The sequence below is a fragment of the Girardinichthys multiradiatus genome, chromosome 19 (genome assembly GCF_021462225.1).
Source record: "Girardinichthys multiradiatus isolate DD_20200921_A chromosome 19, DD_fGirMul_XY1, whole genome shotgun sequence".
NCBI classification, from domain to species: Eukaryota; Metazoa; Chordata; class Actinopteri; order Cyprinodontiformes; family Goodeidae; genus Girardinichthys; species Girardinichthys multiradiatus.
The window spans coordinates 6,933,566-6,948,610 of record NC_061811.1 but is presented as its reverse complement, the minus strand read 5'-3'; the positions used below and the strand labels follow the sequence as shown (position 1 = coordinate 6,948,610).

Genomic DNA, 15,045 nt, shown 5'->3' with positions numbered 1-15,045 from the left:
ATCATTGCTCGGGACAGACGGACAAACTCGATCAGATTTATAGGGTACCAACGCATAGTTTTAAATGCAGGAAATATCTAAGAAATGTATTTTTCAAAGGAAGAGGAAGCTAACAGAAGTCCACCCAGACATGTACATACACTGATCATGGGAGTGAAAATGATTTTAGTTGTAAGTTATGACTTGGAATTCAACGTGTTTTCTCTTTATTTTCTATGATCTAAACAGGGTCAAAATAATTCAAACAAACTTAATCGCTTCCACTAATATTTGGTTTATTGTCCCTCAAACAGTTGCAAAGAAACATGCACATTATTACAATTATTGTGATCAACTAGCCTTATGTAGCATTCTGACTGGATATCTGGTCACTATTGTTGACATGATTTAAATTCGTTGATTTATTTTTCATTTACCCAGATTTTAAGCATAGTTCATAAATGTTTGAGGGGTTTAAAATGAATCTTAGTTTGCTGTTTTCATTCCAAAACCATTTTAGCTGTGTGTTTTAGATTACTCTTTTGGAGCAGATTACTCTTTTAAGGTTTCAGCCATCTAAAACAAACTACCAATGTTAATTGAAATTAAATTGGTTAGGATGTTTGGAAAAACCCAGAACACAGATTTACCAGGAGAGGAGAGGAAGAACTCCCTAATCCTATCAACACCTTCGAGCATGACTGTATTACCAGGTGCCCACCTGGACAAGCTAAACACCTTTTGGAAAATGGTTTTATACTCAGATGAGACAAAGAATGAGCTTTTAAGCCACAGTGACAAGAAGTATGTTTAGAGGAGTTAATGTGAGGCTTTCCAACCTGAGGACACTGGACCCACTGTTTAGCATGGCAGCGGTAGCATCATTATAAGGGTATTTGCTGCCAGTGATACAACTGCATTGGACAAGTTGAATGGAACACTCAAAAATGAGAACTACATTTAAATTATTTACCATCACCTTAGATCCACAGCTCGATGGGTGAAATTTGGACAAAGCTGACAAAGAACCCAAACAAACATCAAAAGCCGGATTTGGTAAAAGGATAAAGTAGGCTAACAGTAGGTTCAATTTCTGGGATGGTTTTCAAAATTTTTGACTTCAATCCTCTTACAAATTCATGGACTATGCTTAAAAGCCACTTACGTCCCAGTAAACCAACCAGTTTAAATAAACTCTACTAATTCTGCCAAGAAAAGTGGTCAAATATCCTTTAAGAATCAAGAAAATCCTCAGTGACTAAAGCTCAAAATGAATATGACATTAAACGCACTTAAGAATATGTAAACCTCTGGCAGGAACTATATTTGTCTTGTTAAGATTGTCTATAGCTCCATGAATAACTTCTAATAAATATAAAAATGTCTCCTGCAGAAGCTCAACAGGACAAAAACCTGCAGAATTTAGCTGCAATAATGGGATTTGGCTGCACTGGAAACATTTACTTCAACACAAACTTTCAAACTTTCTTTACAGTATCCTAAGTGATATTTACTGATTTAGGGATAATTCAGAATTTATTACTTTCAAGTCCTCAAATAAAAAACCATCACTGACTTTAGATAGACACATTTCTCTGTGTTGTCAGTTTAAATATTTTCAAGGTCTGATGTTTGTATTAAAGCACATAGATTGCCCATCCTTACTGCCCAATTCTTTACTACTCAACTTGCCATGTAGTTTTAAATATTTATTTAGTTTTAAGTGCAAGAAAAAAAAATAGGGTTGTTGATAAACCATATAACAGTGACAAAGCAGAGCCCATAACAGCAATGTTTATATTCAATGACACATGTTATTTCTTTACATTTATTTACAATGCTTATAAACATCTGGTATTATAAGTGCATCAAGGTAAAGAATGATTGTGTTTCCCTCAGACTTGCAGAGAAGAGAGAAACATGTTTAGTATAGAGTACATGACTCATTGCTCTTAGAAAGGAATTACAGTCAATTATATGTCACTATTTCCATCCGTGGAGAGGTCCTGGGCCTGCAACATCCAGTACACAGAAACAGAAAATAAATAGTCAGTAAACCACAGAGTAAAGATAAGCACTTAGAGTTTTAGGCTTATATGTGCTGCTGATGTTCTAATTTTTAGCTTATTTAAACTGCATTTTTACACGGCATTTACATCTGAAAATAAAAAAGCAAAAACAAGTCCAACCTGTTCAGACTAGTGGATAACTTGCTGCAGTGGCAATCCCACACTGGTTGTCTTTGTTCCTTGTCATCATGATGTATCCATTGTCTCCCCAGCCAACACCCCAGCTGCAGAAACACAAACAGTAAAGTTTTTGCTTGTAAAAATAAGTTGGCTTTATGAAAAAAGTGTAAATGTGAGCTACACGTTTACCTGTTTTTAACTAGCCAAAAGTCACGCCCATTGTCAGTGCCATAACCAACAGCCAGCACTCCATGATCCAGCTCTAAACTGCTGCAGTCAGGCTCATCATACACACCTAGAAACACAAATACACAGGTTAGACTAGCATGTTAAATTGTAAACCCATTTCCAACAGTAATTTCTTTGCAGGTATCAATCCTTGTTAACCTGATTCATAAAGTTGGAATGATGATTGAGAGGCGTCAATGCCAACAGAAACTGGTCCGATGGTGGCCACAGCCTCCTTCAGGGCATCTTCATCACCTTGCTTCACATCAACATAGCCTGTGCATGTGGCTCCAAGGGCATCAGGGTTGTAACGGCACTGTCCATCCTGAAGGAGGGAAAATACGGCACAATTCACAGTGTGGGTTACCATGCTAAGACATGTAATGTGATCAAATGTTGAGCATTTTTCAACTTTATTTAGACAGTTTGAGCTGTGTCTTGGAAATAAAAATGCTCTTTCAAAGATGTGACAGAAATATTATGCATCAGCATATTTTTTCCAGGAAGGCCCCAATCACATGTAACCCTGAAAGCAACAGTGGGCAAAGACATAGATGAATGGATATTTTTCCAATTCTTTTTAATGAATCAACTTCAGTCCTCATAATTCAAACAAATATTCCAGGATTTTCAAAAAATATAACTCCTTAGATTCCTGTTTTAGCAATTAAATGTTCTTTAATTGGTAAAAAACCAAAAAAGTAGAGGTAATTTGCCAAGTGTGGGGGTGACAGAAACTGGCAGTTCGATCCATTTTTTGTTTATTCCTAAATAAGCTTCCCTTTAACACAAAAAATACTTTTTTAAAGATTGCCATGGAAATATTATGCATCAATATACTTTTTCCATCCATCCATGTTTTTTTTCAGCTTTGAAGGCACATTAAGGACTTGATTTTTTTTAAAACATTAAAGTCTACCCAAAAATACAAACCTCAACACAGCACATATCATGCGAATGTGCAGAGACTCAAAGGTCTCATTCTCTTTAGTGTAAATACATCTATATGTTTCTTCCAGAAGATGGCAATGCTGTTTACTCCTTCAGGCTCTTCACATTCAATAAGTTGATTTAAATGTTGAAACATCTGACGCATCACTGATGATTGATTGATTAATTAATGTTTTAAGTTTAAATAATATATTTTTTCTCTATATCATATATACAGGGGTTGGACAATGAAACTGAAACACCTGGTTTGAGACCACAATAATTTATTAGTATGGTGTAGGGCCTCCTTTTGCAGCCAATACAGCGTCAATTCGTCTTGGGAATGACATATACAAGTCCTGCACAGTGGTCAGAAGGATTTTAAGCCATTCTTCTTGCAGAATAGTGGCCAGGTCACTACGTGATACTGGTGGAGGAAAACATTTCCTGACTCGCTCCTCCAAAACACCCCAAAGTGGCTCAATAATATTTAGATCTGGTGACTGTGCAGGCCATGGGAGATGTTCAACTTCACTTTCATGTTCATCAAACCAATCTTTCACCAGTCTTGCTGTGTGTATTGGTGCATTGTCATCCTGATACACGGCACCGCCTTCAGGATACAATGTTTGAACCATTGGATGCACATGGTCCTCAAGAATGGTTCGGTAGTCCTTGGCAGTGATGCGCCCATCTAGCACAAGTATTGGGTCAAGGGAATGCCATGATATGGCAGCCCAAACCATCACTGATCCACCCCCATGCTTCACTCTGGGCATGCAACAGTCTGGGTGGTACGCTTCTTTGGGGCTTTTCCACACCGTAACTCTCCCGGATGTGTGGAAAACAGTAAAGGTGGACTCATCAGAGAACAATACATGTTTCACATTGTCCACAGCCCAAGATTTGCGCTCCTTGCACCATTGAAACCGACGTTTAGCATTGGCATGAGTGACCAAAGGTTTGGCTATAGCAGCCCGGCCGTGTATATTGACCCTGTGGAGCTCCCGACGGACAGTTCTGGTGGAAACAGGAGAGTTGAGGTGCACATTTAATTCTGCCGTGATTTGGGCAGCTGTGGTTTTATGTTTTTTGGATACAATCCGGGTTAGCACCAGAACATCCCTTTCAGACAGCTTCCTCTTGCGTCCACAGTTAATCCTGTTGGATGTGGTTCGTCCTTCTTGGTGGTATGCTGACATTACCCTGGATACCGTGGCTCTTGATACATCACAAAGACTTGCTGTCTTGGTCACAGATGCGCCAGCAAGACGTGCACCAACAATTTGTCCTCTTTTGAACTCTGGTATGTCACCCATAATGTTGTGTGCATTTCAATATTTTGAGCAAAACTGTGCTCTTACCCTGCTAATTGAACCTTCACACTCTGCTCTTACTGGTGCAATGTGCAATCAATGAAGACTGGCTACCAGGCTGGTCCAATTTAGCCATGAAACCTCCCACACTAAAATGACAGGTGTTTCAGTTTCATTGTCCAACCCCTGTGTATATATATATATATCTTTTTTTTTTACCTCTGCCTCATAGGGGTAGGACTCCTCTGTGTCAATCCCACCGTTTGCCTGGATGTACTTGAAGGCATCGTCCATCAAGCCGCCCATACATCCCATGTTGCCATAGTCACCAGAGCAGTCAACCAACTGCTGCTCACTCAGAGACACCAGCTTTCCAGTCTTCCTGAAGGTTTGACCCTCCAGAGAACCGGTCTAAGACAGAGAGACCCCTTTGTTAAGAAGAGAACAATTTTCTAAAGTTTGCTGAACTGAAAAGAAACATTAGGTTATCCTGGAGCGTACTGCACTGAAGGCCCAGCAGGAGCCACAGTCCTTCTGATCCTTGACATCTGTAACATATCCCTTGTCCCTCCAGTCAACAGTGCTGGGCAGATCGGTGCCCTCAGGCAGTCGGAGGAAAGCAGAGCCCCGGCGAGGCAGGGAGGCGTTGAATGAGCGCAGGCAACCCTGGGAAATCACACGCTTGTACTCTTCATTTTCCTGGAGAAGAAGAACCGAGTTCAAGGTTAGGTTTCAGTATGTATAGTGTGGGCACAGGTTTGCCCTACAATATAGTTAAAATTAAAAGGATAAGAAGAAATAATCCTGTGAACACATATCTTATCGTATTTATACAGTGATGATATATTTTATATGTAGGGGTGTCTGTTTTAACTGAGAACTACTGTTACTGCTGCATGCTTCCTTAAATGTGCATGTATTGTCTTGTTGTCCAGTACCTACTGAGCATGTGTGTGAGGGGTCTGTGTGTGTGTGTGTATAGAAGAGTGCAAGCATGTCTGCATGTTCCAATATTGATGTATGCACAGAAATGAAGGTAGAAGCTCTCTGCATTTAAAACGTTGAGGTGGTTGCTAAGGGAGATGGAAGCAAGGCCAAACCCAAATCAAGCCCAGGAGCAGAGACTAGAGCTCCGCAGGTGTCACATAAGAGATAAAAAAATATTTAAAAATTCTATGGATGCAGCCTGATCACCTCCAATAAAAGAGGCAACAGTAATATGTAGACGTTTAGAAGATTTTTCTTCAAATACCATGTCAGCAAAGTAGGTCATGCCAAGGCGGTATGACTTGATGCCCTGATCTGCCAGGATGTTGTGAACCAGAACCAGTTTGCGGTTGCTGAGCCAGATTTCCTTGCGCTTCACCTCCTCTGCTGGAGATCTGTAAGACCTTCCTGTATTAAACAAACAGAAACCATGAGAAAAAGAAGAGGAGAAATCTTCATTCTGTTTACGTTTTACCTAAAACAAAAAGCAGACAAATCCCCCTCTGCTACAGCAACACACATTCACCATAAGTGGACATTTAAGTATCTTGTTGGAGGATCCAGGATCTCACCAAACTTCAGTTTCCAGGCGTGAAATTCGAGATCTTCCAGAGAGATGCTGGCACAGCTGGCCACAGCCAGAGCAGCAGCAACAACAAGCAGTAACTTCATCTTGGCTGAACACAAACAGATAGAAAAAGGAAAAATCTCATGTAACTTGCAGGAAACCACACAGGTTGTAGATGATCTTCACAGAGGCTTCCTTGACGTGAGGTTTGATGTTACTGCTTCTCTGCAGAACTTTGGTTCTGTAACTTACCTTGCCTAAATCTCTCTCTTATCTCTTACTCCTTTCCCCCCTTTGTATCAGTGTTAATATATAACAAAATATATATGGGGTTGTCTGTATGTCTAATCTGTTATGCTGCCACTTACCTGCGCCTATCTTTGCTTCTGGGCTGATGACGGATGTATTTCCTCCTGTGGGTGACAGAGCTGTGTTGGAAAGATCTTCTTATATAGATGACAACCGTTATGACAACTGTATTCCAGTCAGGTGGCTGTCAGGAGCCTATAAACAAAATTAACAAGTAAGGCACTAAAACGAGTAAAGGAGGGGTTAGAAGTTATGAGAAGTTTGCATGATGTCAAACAGGTTCAACCTCAGCAAAATAAGCAACGTCAGAGTTACTCATTTGGGGTTTCTGTGAATTATTTTGAAGTTTGTTGGTTGATGATTTTACAGTCACATGTGATAATAAAAAATTTTTTTAGTTTGAATACCACAGCTGGGATTTTCTGCTGCCTTCAGTCTGATTCCAGTCAGAGAAATGGGGATCCATCTGAGTTCCAGGCTAAAACTAACAGTTTTAAAAATCAAAACAGGCCCTGCATGCACTGACATGTACTCACAACCACCTGTTTTATATGAAACATATCAGGCAAAACAACGGCGCGCTGGAATATATTGAACGCAAGAGCCGATGTGTTTTTGTTTCCTAAAACAGGTGGGTAGCGCTTCAGCGGACACCCACTCAGTGAAACTGAGGAGCGTTACATGAATTCTGAGGATTTACATGAAATGTTGCCCGATCTTTACCTCTTCAAAAAAATCTAACTCCACACACGAGGTTTTAACACCTCTGAACACACAAACAAACACAGAGCACACATTCTGAGATAGCCCTTATCTAAATTTGCTTTTGACCAGGTTATGATTTTTTAATATTTGTTCAAGACCAAAGCTTCCTTCCTTTCTTTACTTTCTTTACTTTCTTTTTTGGCTTGATTTCAAGGTTTTGAAGAAAGCTACACTGTTAAAAATGTGTGGAAATAAACAAACATGAAACTCAGATTGACAAATGTCAGACAAAAAAGACGGAACTAACTTATATGTGTTGTTTCAGCTCCTTGGAAAATTATTCACCTCCTGAATCTTTTCACATTTTGTTATGCTGCAACCACTGACTTCATTGTATTTAATTGGTATTTTATGTTCCACACCAACACAAAGTATTGCATTATTATGACGTGGAAGTGAAAATGATACAAGGTTTTGAGGTTTTTTTTTTATTTAATGTAAATAGAAGACTGAGAAGTGGGGAGTGCGCATGATTTTATGGCCTTTTATTACAGTTACTGCTTTAGGTCTGTTGGAGTATCTCTCTACCAGCTTTGCATATGTAAAGATGTTTGCTATTTTATTTTTACAAAACAGCTTTAAGCTCAGGGTGGAAAGCATCTGTGAACATCAATTATTATGTCTTGCCAAATATTCTCAGTTAGACTTTGGTCTAGACTTTTACTGGTCCATTCCAACGCATGACTATGCTTGCAACACATAAAAGGTTTCTTGTTCATTAACACCTGGATTATTGGTCCTATTTTACCTAAAAATCGAAATATCCCTGAATGTTGAGTTGAAAAGTCAGATTTTGAAGGGGTCAAAGAATACAAATGCACACAACACTTTCATATTTTTCTTTTTTTAAATATTTTTAAAATCATGTCATTTTCTTATTTCACAATCATGTACTACTTTGTGCTGGTCTATCACATAAAATCCAAGTAGGTTTGTGCTTTTAATGTGACAAAATGTGGTCCAGTTCAAGGGGTGTAAATATTTTTGCAAGTCACTACATGTATCCCCAACTCATTTCTGTCAGCCAATCTGAAGGATGTCACAAGGCTTGTAGTCCCATGACAGTGCTTAAACAATAAAGACAGCGTGAAAGGAAAGAAAACTCACAACTAAGCCAATATGTTACAGATGGCATTATATTTGTTTTTGTAGGTTCAGTCTGTCTATTGGTTTCCTGGAGTGGTAAACAATTACACAGAAGCTGACTTTAAGAAATTAAATGCATGTTCTTCTTATTCAGGAAGTGATTCCATGCACAAAATTACAACTGACATATAATTTACAGATGCTTTTTTTTTTTTTTTTTGTTGAAATAAGTAAATCACAATTAAATGTCCCACTATGGAATAAGCGGTATAGAAAATGACTGACTGACAATTTCAGTGTCAGGATTAAAGGACAGGAAGAATTATCACTCATTGTATGAGGATTTCATCACAGTGACAGCATATGAAGAATCCGAAGTTTAAGTAAAACAAAAATATAAACATGTCAAAGTGAAATGGATAAAAGCGTCTGCTATACAATCAGTAGCAGGTATGCCAGCCTCAATTTGCACAAAAGCTCTAAAGGGCAAAGAGTGAACCTGCAACATAGTTCAAGGTTTGTAGTGGTTCTCTAAAGAGTCTTGCAAAGTGCTCAGATGCTCCTCAAATTTCCAAAATCTCCATTATAGAGGGTAACATTTTACTGTGCTTCAAAGTAACCATTCACCCACTGTGACTCAAATTTCTTTAAAAATGAAAAGTCTGCATGTATTTAGAGGGATGCTCACTGTACCTCTGATTATCATTATCCTGTGTTCATTTCTACTTCATTTATATTTCTGCAGCGCTGTTTTTGATATGAAATTTGATCACGATGTATCATTTCTGTCTTTGTTAAATCTCAGTGTATTTGCTGTTTGCTTTGCAGCCAGAATGCAGACAGACAGGAACATGTAAGCCCAAAGGTAAAGAAAAACACTCGTTGTGTTTCCAGTGTTATGCAGTCAGACAAAACTCAAAGGGCGTTGGTGTTATGGGACCAGTCCAGTTTATTGTTGAGGTGAACACCCAGGTACTTAAAACTGTCCAGTGGCTCAATGTCCTCCCCCTTGATGTACACTGTTGAGTCTGTTGAGTCAGGTTGAGTCACCATTACCGTCTTACTGGTGTTCAAGCACTGGTGGTTGCAGGATCCTGAATAGATCCAGTTTAAATTATTCTTGCATGGAGAGGAGTACCCCTACTTCTGTTACACACAGCTAATTAATGTAGGAGTTCATAAGTTGCATTGTACCGTTGCAGTGGAGAGTTCATGTCGTACCACCAGAATTTTGTCCAACGGGTCGTCATATTTTTATACAAATTGGTTTAATTTGTAGAGGAAGTGCAATTGTTGACAAGCTTATTTGTTGACTTTATCAGAGTTTTCACTGAAAGTCAGCTTCTTGTCAATGACAATACCCAAGTAGTTGTAACACTGAACACGCTCCGCTGGTTCCCCTTTAATGAGAATTAAAGGTAGTGGACTGGGTATCTTTCTAAAACCTATGAAAAAATGTTTGGTTTTGGTGACGTTTAGTTTTAAGTAGGAATTGTTACACCACAAAATGAAATCCTCCACCACCTGACCAGAATCATCTTCTCCCTGTAAAAGGCTGACAATAACTGGGTCATTTGCAGACTTCAAAATGTGTTGTTCTAAATAATGACTCCTGCACTTGGTAATGTGCATGATATACAAGGACAGACTATCTTCATTCCTCAGATTATCTTAGATTGTCTTTTAAACTACATTGCAAAAGAATTTATACTCCTAGAACCTTTTCAACACAAAGCTCAATGCATTTTATTGGGATTTTATGTGATACACCCACACAAAGTAGTGCATAATAGTTAAATGGAAAGGAAAAGTATCTATGGTTTTAAATAGTTTTCACAGATATACATCTAAAAAGTGTAGTGTGCATGTATTTGTATTCCTCCTCCATGAGCTAATACTTTGTAGAACCAATTCTGGCTACAATTACACCTTCAAATCTTCTGACGCATGTCTCTGCCAGTACATCTTGTGTAGCTTCTAGCAGGTTTTTCTCCAGTACTATCCTGTATGTAGATCGATCCATCTTCACGTAAACACTGTCCAGCTTCTCTTGGTTTGCTGAGGAGAAGCATCCCCATCATGGTCGCACCACCATAATTGGTCCTACCAGTGGATTCTCTGAGCTGTGGATCTCTGTGGTTCCTTCAGAGGTACATTGGAGATCTTGGCTGCTTGTCTGATTTATGAACGTCTTGCCTGGCTGTTCAGATTGCTTCGGTAAGTTTACAGTTGTGCTGTAACTCATTTCATGTAAGATGATAAATGAAACAGAGCTCTGTGAGATGGTTCAAAGCTTTGGATATTGTTTTGCAATCTTACCCTGCTTTAAACAGTTTTAATAACTTTCCTTCTGACCTGTTCCTTGGTCTCCATGATGCTCTTTGCTCACTAATGTCCTCTAACAAACTTCTCAGGTCTCCACATAACAAATGCGTTTATAATAAGCTTAAATTACACATAGGTTACTAATTAGGTAACTTCTGGAGATAATTGCTGGATAACAAAGAACAACTGTGAGCCATATGGATCCAGTTTACAAAAATGTTGTTTCAACCTACGGTAATAAGTTGAGAATATATGACCTATAGTATGAGAATCATCACAAGTATGTTTTAAAGTGTAAGCGCTGTAGGAGTCACGAGTGTCTCTACACAACGCTGAAGGTTGTGACTTATCTGGAGTTCTACAAATCATTTACCACAAATGTCATGAAAAAAAGCAAGTCAGGAGTCAACATAGTCACAGATAGGGAAAAAAATGTGTTTGAAAGTACAATTGGAGTATGTGTTTCAGGGATTCTCCGTAGAAGTGTTGGGGAAATATTGAGTTTATTCTCCAGAGGCAAAACTGAAATAACAATTTCCTTTTCCATAATTTCCTCTGCTACTCTAACTCTGTTCAGCACATGGTTGAGACATTGTGTTTGTACCAAAATTAATAAACTGTCACAAGGAAGATACATGCTGAGCACATTTTGTACCATATTTACAGTTTCTAAAATGAATTTCTCATTCTTATTTTAAGGCTCTGTGATTTGTGTTGATTTTGAAAGTGAATATGCATATTACATCATGTGACTTCCTCTACTTACTAATCATGTGACCTGCTGCCTTTGAGGTTTGGTATGTCAGAAACTGTCTGCTGTCTGACAGTAAACTGTGACTAAAACTAACTGGTATGTTGTTTTCAGGAAATGCGGGGAACTAACTCTGACTTCCCTCTCAGGATGATTACAGTAAAAAAGTCAAAACTCTTTCTGCTTGCATATTATAATCTCCAGTATAAATTTATGACTTATAATATTATTATTATTATTATTATGTACCCCGCCTCTCGCCCGTAGACTGCTGGAGATAGGCAACAGCTTCCCCGTAGAAAATGACTGACTGACTGATATTTTCTAATTCCCCAGATGGCAGGCAGTCAAGTGGATATTTCCACAATCTAACGCAAAAGAGCCATTTATTCTAATCACTTATAGCTGGAACATACAAAACCCATTTGAAATAGCTTGGGACTGAGTAATGTTAAGTCATACATTAACACCATGATAAACAGCTTGTAATAAAAACAACTGGGTACAGATCATAGTGCAGCCAGGAGCGTGGTAAAAGGTCTTGCTATGTTAAGAGAACACCAGTAGATGGCAGCATTTCTCAAGGCCTCGCCCAAGCTATAAATTAGCTGAGCAAAAACAAACTCCCATATGTCTAAATATATGGTATCAGTGTGCTATGAATGAGTGTCTTTCTCATTTAGATCTGTCAAACTGGATCATCAGCTTAAATGCCAAAAATGAAAAAATAAAATACAATCCAAAATGAGTAATTTCCTGTGGGTATACTTAACTCTTTTATAATTGGTCGATTTAGCAAATGTTGGTACTGATATTAGTCCTATGTGGTCCTTATTGAGAGATAAGAAATATACTCCCCAGCCACTTTATTAGGTCCAGCTTACTAGTAGTAGATGGGACCAGAACTGCATTAATTCTATGTGCCAGAGATTCAACAAGGTGTCAGAAACATTTCTCAGAGATTTTAAGATATTTAAGAAATGATAGCATCAAACTGTAGCCACAGAGTTATCTGCTGTACATCCGTGAATCTCCAAACGTCAAACCTGCTCCGTTTGATTCAGATATGGTCACTGTGGAGCCAAGTGAACTAATTGCAATGTTCAAAAAACATTTTCAGATGGTCTGAGTTTTGCGACATGGTTCATTATCCTGCTGGCAGTATCCATCAGAAGATGGGTACACTGTGGTCATAATGCATGGCCACGATCAGTAACAATACCCAGGTAGGTTGTTGCGGTTATATGAGGCTCCAGAATGCCAGAATGGGTTGAGTTGCTCCCATTTTGGCAAATCTGCATTAGTGGTATTGAACAGGTGTTCCTAACAATGTGGCCAGTAAGTGTATATGTAACTGGAATACGCAAAACGAATATGGATTACCTTATGACTGACTACTCAAGAGTCATTTTAACATTATTTTACATAATTGCAACAACTTACAACTGATGAGAGTACAGCGTGAGGAAAAAGAGCCAACTGCTGCTTTATTATGAAAACACCAGGAGAGGGCAGCATTTCCCAAAGCATGACACAAATCATAGTTTAGGAACCTGTTCTGTCTACCTTTATGTTACCAATCTGATTTAATATGAACGGTCTCTTCCTATTTCCTCACTTAGACATGTTAAACTGGATCATTCAGTTGAAATTTCAACAATGGAAAGACAAGAACTCTCTAATGAGGAAATTGAAGCAGGGGATTTATCCCAACTGCTCTTAAATAACTTGGCAAACACTGGCTCTATGCAGGGTTTTTGACAGCTCAGAAATACAATGTGACAAAATTTGTGGGGACAAACTAACCACGCGGGGCATCCTAAGGATCAAAGGTGGAAAGAAATGTCATTCTGAAAAAGCAACGGTGTTTGGAATTGGAAACTAAGAAGGAAAGCTGTCCCCTGTAAACTCTTCTAATTTCATTACCCTGCATATCTCCTCAGCTTAAAGTCAATCACACTGTTAGCTGCTCTCAAACTGGAAGTCAAAAATAATGTAACAGCCTCTAAAGTACGACAGCAGCTCTATTCAGGCATGGCGTAATCATACTGCGTAATCTGATTATTCGATCAATAACAGAGCAACATTTGATGCATTGCTCGGATGGCTGGCTTCTTCTCCAGTTGCACATTGCTGGCATTCAACACTCGTTCCCACTTTATAGGTGACAAAGTGTGAATGCAAGCAGGAATTCAAATGGAAGGCCTTTTAAATGAGAGGAGTCTCGCAGCAAAACCCTGTTCACATCTTGCTCTGCAACCGTCTCTGTGATTTAAACATCTTCGCATTCCCTAAGTTTGAGCGCAGTTTAGAAAATGATATAAGATCTTCCTTTAGCATATGTTGCTTATGCTTCATTTTGCTTCAGAGACAGCCTTTTCAAAAATATTTCCTAGTGGTCTTAATCAAAAGAAGGTGTTCAAACAAAATCAGTTTTTCATTTTCAGCCCTTGGGAACTATTTAATTATCAAGAGACTTACAAACTTAAGAGTTGGACAATTTTTGCGTGTACATATAATAGACACATTTCCACAGAACCGATTATATATCTATATGCACTTACAACTTGTTGATTCTACTGAGAATAACATTCAATGTCTTTATTTTTATTCATGAAAATGGTCTAATGTGACTCCATCCATTCATCTGTCTGGCTGATGCATATTCCAACATCCATCCATCCATCCATTTTCTGGGAAGCTGGTGCCTATCTCCAGCGGTCTATGGGTGAGAGGTGGGGTGCACCCTGGACAGGTCGCCAGTCCTTGCAGGGCAACACAGAGACACACAGGACAAACAACCATGCACACACTCATTCAGTCCTAAGGGAAATTGAAAGAGACCAATTAACCTAACAGTCATGTTTTTGGACTGTGGGAGGAAGCTGGAGTACCCGGTAAGAACCCAAGCATGTTCAGTTCTTCAGCCATAAAATATATGTTCTGCAGAAAGAAATTGATTTATAAAAAGTATTAACTGGAAAAAAAATATTGTCTCTGCACTGTTACTTTGCAGCAAGGTGGTTCTGTGTGAAGCTTCTGTGTTCTTCCCATGCATGACTGAGTTCTCACAAGGTTCTCAGACCTCCTCCTTAGGTTAACTGGTCTCTTTAAATTGCTCTAATGTGTTGGTATGGTTGTGTTTTCTGTGTCGCCCTGTAATGGACCGGAAATTTGTACAAGGTGTGGCAGCATTGAAACATGGTCCAAGGCATGTTAATGTGCAAATGTCAACAGGTTTTACAGCTATAAAATGTATGAATACTGAAAGTATAAAACATAGATAAAAGATTCCACTGTGTTTCCAAACAGATAATTCATTTTAAAAGTACTTTTTGATGACAAAAAAAAAAAAAAAAATCTTTAGCCAAGCCTCTCTTGAAAAAAGGAAGAGGCATATATGGATGATGACGTGTCATTTAGATCACTCTGATTGACTGTTGTTGTACATAGGACAAAAACTGCTTTCTTAATTAAAACAAGACATTTGTAAGGTGATTATATTGAAAGGATGTGTCATCGCTTATTGGTAACACATAAAAAGGATGTCAGCACTTTTGCTACAAAGACCATCTATGCAATGGGAAACCTGGATTTAAGGGGTAACCGAGT

General features: G+C 38.7%; 1 protein-coding gene across 1 annotated transcript; it reads right to left on the bottom strand.

The window, feature by feature from the left end:
- Window positions 1-1,793: 1,793 nt before the first annotated feature.
- ctsl.1 (cathepsin L.1) lies at window positions 1,794-6,682 on the bottom strand. Its single transcript, XM_047346043.1, has 9 exons — window positions 6,566-6,682; window positions 6,202-6,306; window positions 5,895-6,037; window positions 5,144-5,341; window positions 4,862-5,053; window positions 2,556-2,721; window positions 2,358-2,463; window positions 2,169-2,272; window positions 1,794-1,991 (listed from the first exon to the last, which is right to left on the bottom strand). Exons 2-8 carry the CDS (start codon window positions 6,299-6,301, stop codon window positions 2,173-2,175), a joined length of 1,005 nt encoding a protein of 334 aa, XP_047201999.1. The 5' UTR covers window positions 6,302-6,306; window positions 6,566-6,682; the 3' UTR covers window positions 1,794-1,991; window positions 2,169-2,172.
- Window positions 6,683-15,045: the final 8,363 nt, after the last annotated feature.

Bases quoted from the DNA above. Each gene is read 5' to 3' on its own strand.
- ctsl.1 (XM_047346043.1), bottom strand. From the start codon at position 6,301: ATGAAGTTACTGCTTGTTGTTGCTGCTGCTCTGGCTGTGGCCAGCTGT. The intron at 6,038-6,201 runs GTGAGATCCTGG...TGTTTAATACAG, and splicing joins CGCCTGGAAACTGAAGTTTG to GAAGGTCTTACAGATCTCCA. The intron at 2,273-2,357 runs GTAAACGTGTAG...GTGTTTCTGCAG, and splicing joins TTTTGGCTAGTTAAAAACAG to CTGGGGTGTTGGCTGGGGAG.